The 12571-nt window shown below is 33.1% G+C and overlaps 2 protein-coding genes across 2 annotated transcripts; both read right to left on the reverse strand.

Annotated features, from left to right (window-relative positions):
* Nucleotides 1-1064: 1064 nt before the first annotated feature.
* On the reverse strand, nt 1065-8649 carry LOC145583779 (uncharacterized). The gene is made up of 15 exons (XM_081640754.1): nt 8471-8649; nt 8278-8372; nt 7298-7574; nt 6995-7096; nt 5477-5598; nt 5215-5359; nt 4878-5041; nt 3928-4135; nt 2851-3000; nt 2581-2744; nt 2318-2397; nt 2121-2269; nt 1802-1888; nt 1348-1523; nt 1065-1261 (listed from the first exon to the last, which is right to left on the reverse strand). Exons 1-15 carry the CDS (start codon nt 8647-8649, stop codon nt 1065-1067), a joined length of 2295 nt encoding a protein of 764 aa, XP_081496880.1.
* A 2182-nt stretch (nt 8650-10831) lies between these two features.
* Nucleotides 10832-11984, reverse strand: LOC145583780 (uncharacterized). The gene is made up of 5 exons (XM_081640755.1): nt 11979-11984; nt 11875-11879; nt 11562-11695; nt 11013-11292; nt 10832-10835 (listed from the first exon to the last, which is right to left on the reverse strand). The coding sequence occupies exons 1-5, from the start codon at nt 11982-11984 to the stop codon at nt 10832-10834; spliced, it is 429 nt and encodes a 142-aa protein (XP_081496881.1).
* Nucleotides 11985-12571: the final 587 nt, after the last annotated feature.

Below are 12571 nucleotides of genomic sequence, written 5' to 3' on the forward strand. Positions count from 1 at the left end.
ATACTAACCAACATTTTAAACCAGCCCGCAGTAAAAGTTATCTTACCGTGTTTTTGGTGGTCTTCTCCTTCGAGTTGATTCATTAAGTAAAGAATATATCTAGCGTACAGTTTGTTACCAAGAGTTAGACCAGAGCTATTGAATTGTCTAGTTGCAGTACTTGCTAATAAAATGAGAGGGTGTTTTCCCTTCACATTAGACTCCCTTGTTGGATATAAAACATTTTCCATGATAGTCATAATCGTATTATTTGCATCTTTCCGATTTCTACTTCAGAAAACAATGAAACTGCCCTTATCATATCGGGTTAGAAATTGATGAACATCTTTTCGGATCCTGCCCCTTAATTAGGCCTTTGTGTGTCTGGGTGCTAGTGTGTCCTCGCAACCAAGAGCATCCCAGGCCTATGTACAACATGATTGGTGTTTATGTATCAATTCACTTGCATCTAATATTCAATTCAAGGTACTCTTTGGCATCACAAAAGAAAGCTAAGCTTCCTAATTCCAAAAGGGGCCATCAGTCCATCACATTATCTTCAAATAGCCCCAACTTCGCAAAATAAAGCTCCTCATAAGTCTTAAACGAATAAAACTTTATAGTTTCTCTTCAAGCATGTTTCCTGTAAACTTACTCTTCATCTCCTAATCCTTGAACACTTCTCCCTAAGCTAGTGGACACGTTTATTTAATTATTTCCTTTAAACCTACGGAGTACTTGGAAATTACTTAGGAAACGGCCCTGCTGGTATTACGCATGACTACATACTATCAATTTATACTAATATATTAAAAGACATTCCTATGTTATAAACATAAAAATAAAGGTTTATAATTACAAATCGCAATGCTCAATGATCAGTCTCACCTCTTACAAGATATAAATTTTAAAGATCACATACCAACATTGTAATTTCACCGTACAAAATATGAAATATGTTAAAACTACTACATAGCACATGTAGACTACTAAGAATTTCTGAATTTGAAACAACAATTTAAAGTTATATGTTAGTTGAGACGAACACTACAAGAAGGGGGTGAATTGTATGTGAGTTCCTATAGCTACTTTTTGCGGAATATAAATACTCTTTCTTGAGAGACAGACTCCATGTCTTTCAGCATAAACATATTCTTAATACAAACTTCAATGATTATAGTGTCGCCTATTAAGTAGCCAATTGAAGAATCATGCAGACTTTCAAGAGAGAAAAAGGCTGGGTAGCCCCAAGATTTTAGACTTGCAGTGAGCCATTTACAAGCTGTAAATACAAGGAAACTAATAAATTATGTAATTCAGAGGACACTTAGCTAAAAGTTTAACAGAAAACTCGTAAATTGATCTTACTATGTTTTTGGTGGTCTTTTCCTTGGCGTTGATTCTTCAAGCAAAGAATATATTCAACATACATTTTGTTACCATCAGTTAGCTGAGTGTCTTGGTGCAGAACAATGAGAGGCTTTTCCCCTTCTCCTTTTTGACTCCTCTTGCATATAAATTCAATTTCCCAGAAACAGTAAAAACTGATGTAAGGAAAAATACACAAGTATGGAAAAAAAAAAAAAATAGAAAAACAATTCTGAAGTACTAGATGAGCATTATAGTAATATACCCCCATTAACATCTGTTAGAGGTCTGCCGCGCTTTAAAGGGAGGAGTTTCTCTTCCATCTTAGTTACAGTACGACACAACAAATTCTGAAGTATAAAATTATGTTAGCAGCACAACCTCAAGTCTTCAAGCAACCTCAATTCGTGTTGATTCTTTAAGTAAAGAATATATCTAGCGTACAGTTTGTTACCATGAGTTAGACCAGAGTAGGCGCAGACATAATGAGAGTTGTTTTTCCTTCACATTAGACTTCCCTCTTGGATATAAATCCAATTTCCTGGATATAAATAGTACAAAGGTGAGAAACTATGCAATTTTAATCACACTAATAGAAAATAAGTATCAAGTACTAATATAAGGTAAGTGATTTTCTTTAAAACTAGTATAAGTCTTAGAATGAATGTTTTCTATCATTATAATTCATCCAAGTTATTAATTGATTGAAAACAACCCTACTTTTACATTGCATTCTTATTCATAAGGTTTTTTAAAATAAGATATTTACATACCAGGACCATCCATTAAAACAAAATTCTGGAGAACTTAACCGATGACTCAATGATGAGAACCTCTCAACTCTCCATGTATAGCTTCTCACAAATTTCTCTTCCACAACCGATATAGTAGATATCTTGACTTGGTTGTTTACGACAAGAACCTCAGCACCAAACACACAGCAATCATCGACCAGAAATCAATAATCCACCTCATTGAAAGTGGAAATGGGAAGAAATTTAGGGACTCCCCATGTATCTTTCAAAGCATGGAATCGCCTCTCTCTTACATCTACATCAAGTTAACAATGCAACTTATTAAGCAGCGCACTAAGATACAAGTACTAAGGGGTAGACTCCTTGATTTCTAAGATGTTTTCCAAGACTCCAAATATATGCATTGAATTGGCTTACATAAGAAGAAAGGGATTAATGTCTAAACTAATTAAAATACATAAAATGAAGGAGTCCAAACCTAAGACACAGAGATAGGCATCCCTTAGGTGATCATAAACGAAAAAGCGAAGCACCACATCAACAAAGCTACCAGGCTCGAGTTTATCAACCAATGTCACATAAACTGAGAGATGTTCATCTCCATGTTCTGGCTCGTTCCCTTTGGGACACACAGACAACATCCTGAGGCAAACGAACATTCACACAACCATAACTAAAAACATTCAAACATTATCTTAAAAAAATTACAGAGGACAACAATTGCATTAGATTGAGATGTATCACTCACCATGTAAAACCTCCCACGCTAAATTCTGTTGATTCAAGACAATCTTTGTTTAATCTAGACACATACGCATCTTGAAGATCTGAGATTGAATCAATTTTTAAAATGCAATGTGCTGGCGCTTTTTCTGACATTGATCTCCCAACGTAACTTCTGCAAAAGAACGTTTGAGAGTTAAAAATGGAGTAAAACATAGTATTATACTGAATACAAAGTATGAGAGCAGTGTCATACCCCCATCTTCATCCATAAGAAGTTTGCTGCGTTTCAGAGCGAGGAGTTTATCTTCCATCGACATGACGCGACGAAAATATTATAAAAACGGCTCAGCTTCAAGCTAAGAATTTATGCAAGGTGCAATGTACATGTATGGTTGAATATATATATGCACATGGTATATATAATAGTGTGCTGTGAGCCTGTGATTTTATTTAGAGGAGTGTGTAGTTTAATTTATGCTTTGTTATTTGAAATGAAGAGTTATTAATATGTAGATCATTTCCCAAGTTGCAAGCCTTGGTATTTCTAGGTGCTAGTGTATCCTCGCTACCAAGAGCATCATTTTTAATAGAGGATGTCCCAGTTTCTCACAGTGAGAACGAATTCGTTTCTCATGGTGGCATTTTTGTGAATAAATCAACACTTTTTCAACTTTATTCAACTGTGGAGCCCACAATATTGAAAAAGTTGTTGATTTATTCACGAAAATACCCCCATGAGAAACAAATTTCGTTTCTCACCGTGAGAAACAGGGAATTTCCCTTTTTAATAGTATCATTTATCAACTTATATACTTGTACTGCTTTATTTTTCTGCTTTATATACTTGTACTGCTTTATTAGTCTGTCAATATGAATTTCAAAATTGACATACTAGCATTGTAATTTAATTCTCTATTTGCCAATGATAATTTAAAAAAAAAAGGGAAAAATGTTGAAACTGTTTCATAGTACGAGTAGACTGCTATTAGGGATTCGAAACTTTTAAAGACTACATTAAATTCCATGGAATGAGTGAATGTTGTACATGATATGCTTGGAACATTCAAAATGTTAACATAGCTAGAGAAGCATCAGTTACTTTGCACATTGCACTACTATATCCACAACGCTTCTTACTCCTGCTTGACAGACTCCCATGTCTTTCAGCATAAACATCTTCCCAATAAAACCTTCAACGATAATAGTGTCATCTACTAAGAAGCTATTCGAAGAATCATGTAGTTCACTTAGAGAAAGAAAGTTTGGGTGGCCCCAACAGTTCTCACTTGCAGAAAACCAGTTACGCCCTGCAATAAAAAGGAAGCTAAATTATGAATTCCATCCAGAGGACACTACTAGCTACAATGTTTAACAAGAAATTAGATGTTATGTCATCTAAGGTAGAGCAGCCAGTAAAAGTTATCTTACCATCTTTTTGGTGGTCTTCTCCTTCGCGTTGATTCTTCAAGTAAAACGAATATTCAACATACAGAATTAGTATTTGGAATGATCGAAAACAACCACACTTGTACATTGCATTCTTAAACACAAGGCTGTTTAAAATGAAGACATAATAAGTACATACCATGACCATCCATTAAAGCAAAATACAGGAGAATACAATTCATCATTCAAAGTCGAGAAATTCTCAATTCTCCAGGTATAGCTTCTGTCACATTTCTCTTCCAAAATTGACAGAGTAGATATCTTGACTTGATTGTTTATAACAAAAACCTCGGCCCCAAATACACAGCAATCATCAACTAAATATCCATAATCCGCGTCATTGAATGTGGAAATCGGAAGAAATTTAGGGACTCCCCACGTATCTTTTCAAAGCATGAAATCGCTTCTCTCTTACATCTACATCATTAAAAAAAAAAAAAAAATGCTACACAATAAGCTAACATAATGGCAAAAAAGCAATTAAAACTTTTTAAGTGTAGTGAAAATAAGGGATTTTTTTTTCTAGGAATTTCAAAGCTAGAAGAAATACTCAAATAGAACACATAAAATGAATTTTTAACTCAGAAGAAAAAGAGTCCAAACCTAAGACAGAAAGATAGGCATCCCTGAGGTGATCATAAAGGAAAAAACGAAGCACCACATCGACAAAGCTACCAGGGTTAAGTGTATCAACCAATGTCACATAAACTGAGAGGTGGTTATCTTCTTCTGCTTGCTTGTTCCCTTTGGGACATACCGACAGCACCCTGAGGCAAATATCGAAAGTTGACACAATCATAATAAAAAAAAAAAAAAAAAAATACATAACATTAATCCTGAACATGCTTAGAGATGACTCTAGCAGACCTAAAAGTGTTCAGTTAGTGATAAAATTACACAGGTACAATAAACTCATTATATATTGAAATATACCACTCACCATTTATAGCCTCCAACGCTAAATTCCGTTGATTTAATTTGATCTTTTTTAACACTATATTCACTCACATCTTGAAACACCGAGAATGAATCAATTTTGAGAATGCAATGTGCTGGCGGCTTTTCTGTCATTAGTCTCACAACTTCTGCAATAGAAAATACAAAGTGTACGTCATTTGACAGTCGTCACTAATGCACTAAACAAGTACCTATATGACTTTATATATAGGATATGAATACAAAGTGTAAGAGCAGTATCGTACCCCCATTTTCGTCTGTTAGAGGTCTGCTGCGCTTCAAAGGGAAGAGCCTCTCTTCCATCTTGGTTACAGTACGACCCAACAAATTCGAAAGTGTGTAATTATAATAGTAGCTCAAATTCAAACTATGAAATAACGGTTGGAACAATATTATGCATATGCACTAGGTAGGTGTATATGTATATATATATGTACAGAATAGAGCTATGATTCAATGTATCCCTTCATTTTTTACTTTGTTGTTTGAAATGAATGGAGATTAATGAGTGGATCAATTTCCAACTTGTAACTTTATATTTTCTTAAACTTGTTTGCTATACCCGACTCTTCTTCTTCTAGTCTAGAACTTCTCCCTTTTTTTTTTTTTTTTTGAACGGGCCTTGAACTTCTCCCTAGTACAATCATTCCCATCAAATTACTTAGGAATAGCTCTGGTATTCAAGAAGAAATCGCGGAGATTTCATATGACTAAACAGTAAACACTAATAAACACTTGAGTTTGTAACAAATTTCGAAACTAATGCTTCATACGACTAAAAACTACTCCCTCCGTCCCTGAAAGAACGACCCATTTGGCCTAATTTTAGTCCAAAAAAAAATGCCCCATTTGTTTTTCCCAACATCTATTCATTTTCCTTCCTTTTAAAAGTGCCAGCTTGGCAATCTTGTGTATTTTAACTATATTGGTTGTTTTAAAACAATACTTTAATCTTATTGGCTAATAAAGCATCACATGCATTAGTGCATTATTACATCATGTTTATTAGGCATAGGATAAAGATAAAAACTTACATCTAGGACTTTTTCTCTCTAGATATTAATTGCAAATTATTGCTGACTTGTGTTTTCCCATACATTTGTACTTGCAAATAAGTTTCTTAATACCCGCGAAATCAACCCAAATGGGTCGTTCTTTCGGGGATGGAGGGAGTACTAATTAACAGTTAAGTTTGTAACAAACAAATGATTCATACAAATTTCAAAACTAACGTTAAATTAAAGGAAATACTCGTAACCAAATGTTGCATGTTTAATGTAGTTAGTCTTTAGAGTTGGGTACACCAAATGACCACCATGTGTTAATTACTTACTCGTAATTTATACTGTATAAGTAAATACTCAATGTGTCAATGTGATTTTACCAATGATATTTGAGTATGACATAAGTAATTAACGCGAAAATACTTTGTTATCACTGGTAAATCACATATGACCCTGTCTCATTCTTCTTCATTACAGCTTTATTAGGTTATTTGATACTTCAGATTGTGGCAGACTATTGATGATGTCACATTATATTCATGATCTCAAAGGGAAATTCACATTATAAAAAAAAAAATTTGACATAGAAGATTTAAGATGTTACGTGTTAAAACTTGCATAAATTCCAGAGGACACTAGCTAATTTTTTTTAACTAGAAATAAGATGTTACGTGTTAAAACTTAAAAGTTATCTTACCGAGTTTACAGTCGTCTTTTCCTTGGCGTTGATTCTTCAAGTAAAGAATAAATTCAACATACAGTTTGTTACCTTGAGTTAGCCCAGAACTATTGTCTAGCTGCAGAAATAATGAGAGGTATTTACCATCTTCAGCCTCTCCTCTAGGAAATAAGTTCAATTTCCTGAAATATTACAAATCAGAGAAAGTAATAAGCATTTTTAGTCACAATTGAGTGAAATTTTCCACTTCTTATTTAAATTAAGACTTAGGGTCTGTTCTCATTTACTGAACTAAACTAAATATTTTATAAGAGAAGGAAATTAAAAACTGAATTGAACTGAAAAATAAGTTAAAGTGAACAGACCCTTAAATAACTACATACCATGACCATTCATCAAAGCGAAATACAGGAGAATACAATCCAACATTCAAAGTCGAGAAATTCTCTATACTCCAGGTATATCTTCTGATATCATTTTCTTCAACAATCGACATAGAAGATATCTTGAGTTGGTTGTTTATAACAAGAACCTCGGCACCGAATACACATAGATCATCGACCAAATATCCATTATCCGGATCATTGAATGTGGAAGTTGGAATAAATTTATGGACTCCCCATCTATCTTTCAGAGCATGGAATCGCCTCTCTCTTACATCTACATCAATATTGACATTGCAACTTATTAAGCACTAAAATATAACTACGTACTTAATTTAACAATAGTGTGATGATAATAAAGGGTACCTAAACACCTTGCTTTCAAAGATTTAACAATTGTGATTAATGTTTTTAAAAAATTAGGTAAAATTAGTATAAACCACCTTTTTTGTCCAATTTTTTTGAAAAAAACCAACTTTTATGCTTTTTTATTTACTAAACCACATTTTAAGTACTTAAATTTAGTCAAGCATTTATATAGTGGGAAGGGTCAAATGTTTTTGGGGTGAAAAAATACATGATTTAGGAGCGAAAGGCACAAGTTGTCAACCCCTTTGACGTCTCAGTTAAATTTTTTGTCAAAATTTGAAATAGGGGTGGTACCATCAAGAATTTCGGTACTTAAAAGATGGTTTAGTAAATAAAAAAACATAAAAGGTGGTTTTTTCAAAAAAGTTGGACAAAAAAGATGGTTTATAACAATTTTGCCAAAGAATTACTATCTTCGTTTTATATTATTTGCGACAAATTGACATAAAGTGTGAGTGAAGAATGTCTAATAGTCGCAAATAATTAAATATGAAATGGAAGCAATAGAATACATTATAGGAACTAAAAAAAGTCCAAACCTAAGACAGACAGATGGGTATCCCTTAGCTGATCATAAAGGTAAAAACGAAGCACCGCATCTACAAAGCTACCAGGTGCGAGTTTATCGACCAATGTCACATAAACTGAGAGGTAATCTTCTTCTTTTTCTTGCTGATTCCCTTCAGAACGACTTACAGACAGCACCCTGAGGCAAAAATCGACAGTCGACACCACGATAATCAGGCCTAGCTAGAAGTATTCAGTTAATGATAAAATCATACATGTACAATGAGATAAACGTACCATGTATAACCCCCAACGCTAAATTCGGTTGATTTAAAGTGATGATCTTTGTTTGAACCAAATCCAATCACATCTTGAAGTTCAGAGAATGAATTGATTTTCAGAATGCAATGTGCAGGTGGTTTATCTGTTGTTACTCTCACAACTTCTGCAGAAGACTTTACGGAACAAGTATTCATATGATATTTATACCCGAGATAAAAGAGCAAAATACAGATAAAAGCAGAGTAGATGAGCAGTTTCAGAGGTCTGCTTCGCTTCAAAGGAGGTTAATTGACTTTATTCTCTTCCATCTTTGTTAGTTGCAGTACAACACAACAATTTCGAAAGTATGAATTTATAATAATAGTAACACAACTTCGACGAGATAAGAATTTGTATACGGAGGTATATATTATATGTTAGATTTCGTGAAAACTCTTATAGATTTAAGATATATGCAGAGTATAAAAATAATATATCATAAGTGTATGACAAATGTTATCTTTTTTTTAATATCTATCACACCCTGTAGTCTTATCGGAAAAAGGTTATACAAGAATTTAATAAGAACACGTAGAACCCAAATGTGACCTAATCAAACAACTTTTTCTCCAACGAAGTATACTAGTGTGTCCTTCATATTTTTACACTAGATGAAGTCCGTGCAATGCACGGTTTGTTTGAATTTTTTAAAATAATTTTTTTTTTTTAATTTATGTGCTAAAATTGGTTATATATTTAGATAAAATTCCTAATATCAAAAGATAATATTCTATATTTAATTAACTTAAATTTAAAAATCTCATTTATCAATTTTGCTTACGTGACATTTGAATTATTTAATTTTAAAATATTTTAATAATCTCTTATTTAATTGGCTTCTATTAAAATTTATAATCCTACCTTGCGCACTAAGAAAATTAAATCCTACGTGTCTCTCTAAAAACTCGGAAAAAAACTCCCCTTTATATATATATATATATATATATATATATATATATATATATATATATATTAGATTGTTGTTTGAAACAAATATCATATTTAGGTTCCGTTAGTTCTGAAGCCCGATTTTCATTGTTTGGAAAATAGTTCTTCACGATGCTCGCTTCATATGACCATGCATGTATTATCAAGTCTAATATCCTAAATTCTTCATTCTTCTCCATTAAAGCTTTATAAGATACATTAACAAGGACAAATCTTTGGTTATTTAGCATTGACATTTACACTATCAAATATCAAAGTTTGTTGATACTTCGTTCCAACACATGCCTTTATCATATCGGTTAGAAAATGAGCTTCAATATGATTTTCAAAAATCACATACCAACATTGTAATTTAACTGTATTTGACTATAACATAAGATATATAAAAAAAAATAAGAAAAATGTTGAAAGGCATACACATAGTAGTATAAATTGGAAATGCTACCATTACATCATCAAGGCGCATCAGTTGCTTTGCAAATTGCACTAATGAATCATTTGACATGGTATTAAGAACAAGGAAATCGCGGAATTGTTTCTTGTTAGACATCTTTAACGCTCTCCTTATTCCTAGTTGACATCAGACTCGACATCTCTCAGCAAAATCATCTTTTGAATATGAAGTTGAATAACTATAGTATCGTCTGCTAAGTAGCCCTTCAGAGGATCATTTAGAACTTTGAGAGAAAGAAAGCTACTGAACCCCCAGTTTTTCATACTTGCAGAAAACCATTGATGAACTGCAATACAAAAGAAACTCATAAATTATATATGTATGAATTAGATATTATGCCCTGAGGTAGAGCAGCCAGTAAAAATTATCATACCGAGTTCTTGGCGGTCTTGTTCTTGGCGGTCTTGTCCTTGGCGTTGATTTTCTACGCGAAGAATATATTCAACATACAGTTTGTTACCATGAGTTAGTTTAGAGCTATTTCCTAGATGCAGAAACAATGAGACGTATTCTCCCTTCACATACGAGTCCCCTTTTGGACGTAAATCCAATTTCCTGGAAATATACAGTACAAATATGGCAAATCAAAGAGTACGCTTGTGAAATTTTCTACGTTCAAAATTTGTTAGAAAGGTACTTAAGTGTTCACTTTTTTGTCGCTGATAAGGACCTTATATGTTCAAAGAGGTGAAAAAAGTCCTTATAAGTCAGTTTTGTTGTGAGAAGGGACCTTAACGTTGGAATATGGTTGGAATATGGTTGTTGACTTTACTTATCCGGTGTTGACCGTCACACACGTGGCACGTTATGTTTTAAAAAGGCCCATTCATTATTTTTTTCCCACTTTTTCACTTTCTCCCTCTTTTTATCCCCATGTTTCTCTTTCTTCAAAATCTTTGAATGAAAAAAAAAGAAAAAAAAGTACCTTTTAAACATCACCTGCATTTCACATAATGGTCAACATCGAAAAAGTGAAGTCAACCATTTTCCGATATTAAGATCTTTCCTCACAACATAAGTGATTTAATAAGGACCCTTTTCACCACTTTGAACATATAAGGTCTTTTCTCACAAATTAGTGAACAATATAACGACAAAGTAACAATGAATACATACCATGACCAGCCATTAAAACAAATTTCTGGAGAACATAATCGATCACTCAGTGATTGGAAGCTCTCAATTCTCCAGGTATAGCTTTTGTCACAATTTTCTCCCAAAATAGACATAGCAGATATCTTAACCTGCTGGTTGTTTATGACAAGAATCTCGGCACCAAATACACAACAATCATCAACCAAAAATCCATAATCCTTTTTTTTGAATGTGGAAATGGGAAGAAATTTAGGAACTCCCCATTTATCTTTCAAAGCATGGTATCGCTTCTCTCTTACATCTACATCAAAATTAACATCACAGCTTATTAAGCTCGAATGGAATTGATGATCAACTAGCTTAGTTAGTTAAATTATCGATGGTTGGTTGGAAAAAAAAGTAATGAAACTAAGGGTAGACCAAACACATAATACTAGAAGAAACAAAACACATAATATGAATCTATAGTTTAGAACTTTAGAAGAGAAGGAGTCCAAACCTAAGACAGAGAGATAGGCATCCCTTAGGTGATCATAAACGAAAATCGAAGCACCACATCGACAAAGCTACCAGGTGCGAGTTTATCAACCAATATCACATAAACTGAGAGGTGATCTTCTCCTTTTTCTTTCTTGTTCTCTTTAGAAAGACTAACAGACAGCACCCTGAGCAAATATCGACAGTCAACACCACCACAATCAGGCCTAGAAGTATTCAGTTAATGATAAAATCATACATGTACAACAATTGCATTCAAATTTGAGATTTACATACCATGTTAACCCCCAACGCTAAATTCTGCTCCATTCACATCTTGAAACATAGAGAATGGATTAATCTTCAGAATGCAATGTGCTGGCGAATTTTCGGTCATTACTCTCACAATTTCTGAAAAAGAATTTACAGTACAAGTATTTATATTATTGCTTAAATATATACCAAGAAATTACAGATAAAAGCAAAGTAGATGAGCAGTTTCATACATACCCCCATTTTTGTCTGTAAAAGGTCTGCTTTGTTTCAATGGGAGTAGATTCTCTAAGTAGCACAACTTCATCGTGATAAGAGTTTATATGTGGAGGTATATGTTAAATTTCGTGAAAACTCTTGTTTTGAAACATGCTAAGGTATATGTAGATTTCGGAAAAACTCTTCAAATTGAAGTGAATGTTAATCATAAAATATAGGGTTACAAGACTTGTGTTTGATAACCTGATAATTATACAAAATATATGAAATATATCCTACATCTATGACAAATATTATCTTTTTTGTTTCAATAAAATCTACCACACCCTCGCAACATCTTTTTGAAAATGTCAGCTACTAGGAACACGTGGAACCCTAAAGCAACCTAAAACAATCTTTTCTCGAACAATATACTGTATATTACTAGTGCTACCTTTTTTTTTTTTTTTTTTTTTTTTGGGCATGAATACAGAATACTAGTGCTATTGGAGGAGTGTGTCCGTTTATTTTTACTTCATATCAATTAGTGGATCTATTTCCAACTAATTGAAACATGAGTTTATCTTAAAACTTGTTTTCTATACCCGACTCTTAAAGTAGAATTCTTAAAA

The sequence above is a fragment of the Chenopodium album genome, chromosome 16 (genome assembly GCF_948465745.1).
Source record: "Chenopodium album chromosome 16, dcCheAlbu1.1, whole genome shotgun sequence".
Classification (NCBI taxonomy): Eukaryota; Viridiplantae; Streptophyta; class Magnoliopsida; order Caryophyllales; family Amaranthaceae; genus Chenopodium; species Chenopodium album.

Coding starts and splice junctions, on each gene's coding strand:
- LOC145583779 (XM_081640754.1), bottom strand. CDS start 8,649: ATGAATACTTGTTCCGTAAAGTCTTCTGCAGAAGTTGTGAGAGTAACA. Junction 4,136..4,877: donor TGCCTATCTTTCTGTCTTAG/GTTTGGACTCTT, acceptor TTTTTATTGCAG/GGCGTAACTGGTTTTCTGCA. Junction 3,001..3,927: donor ATAGTAGTGCAATGTGCAAA/GTAACTGATGCT, acceptor GTTCTTTTGCAG/AAGTTACGTTGGGAGATCAA.
- LOC145583780 (XM_081640755.1), bottom strand. Junction 11,293..11,561: donor GGTTGATAAACTCGCACCTG/GTAGCTTTGTCG, acceptor ATTTTGATGTAG/ATGTAAGAGAGAAGCGATAC.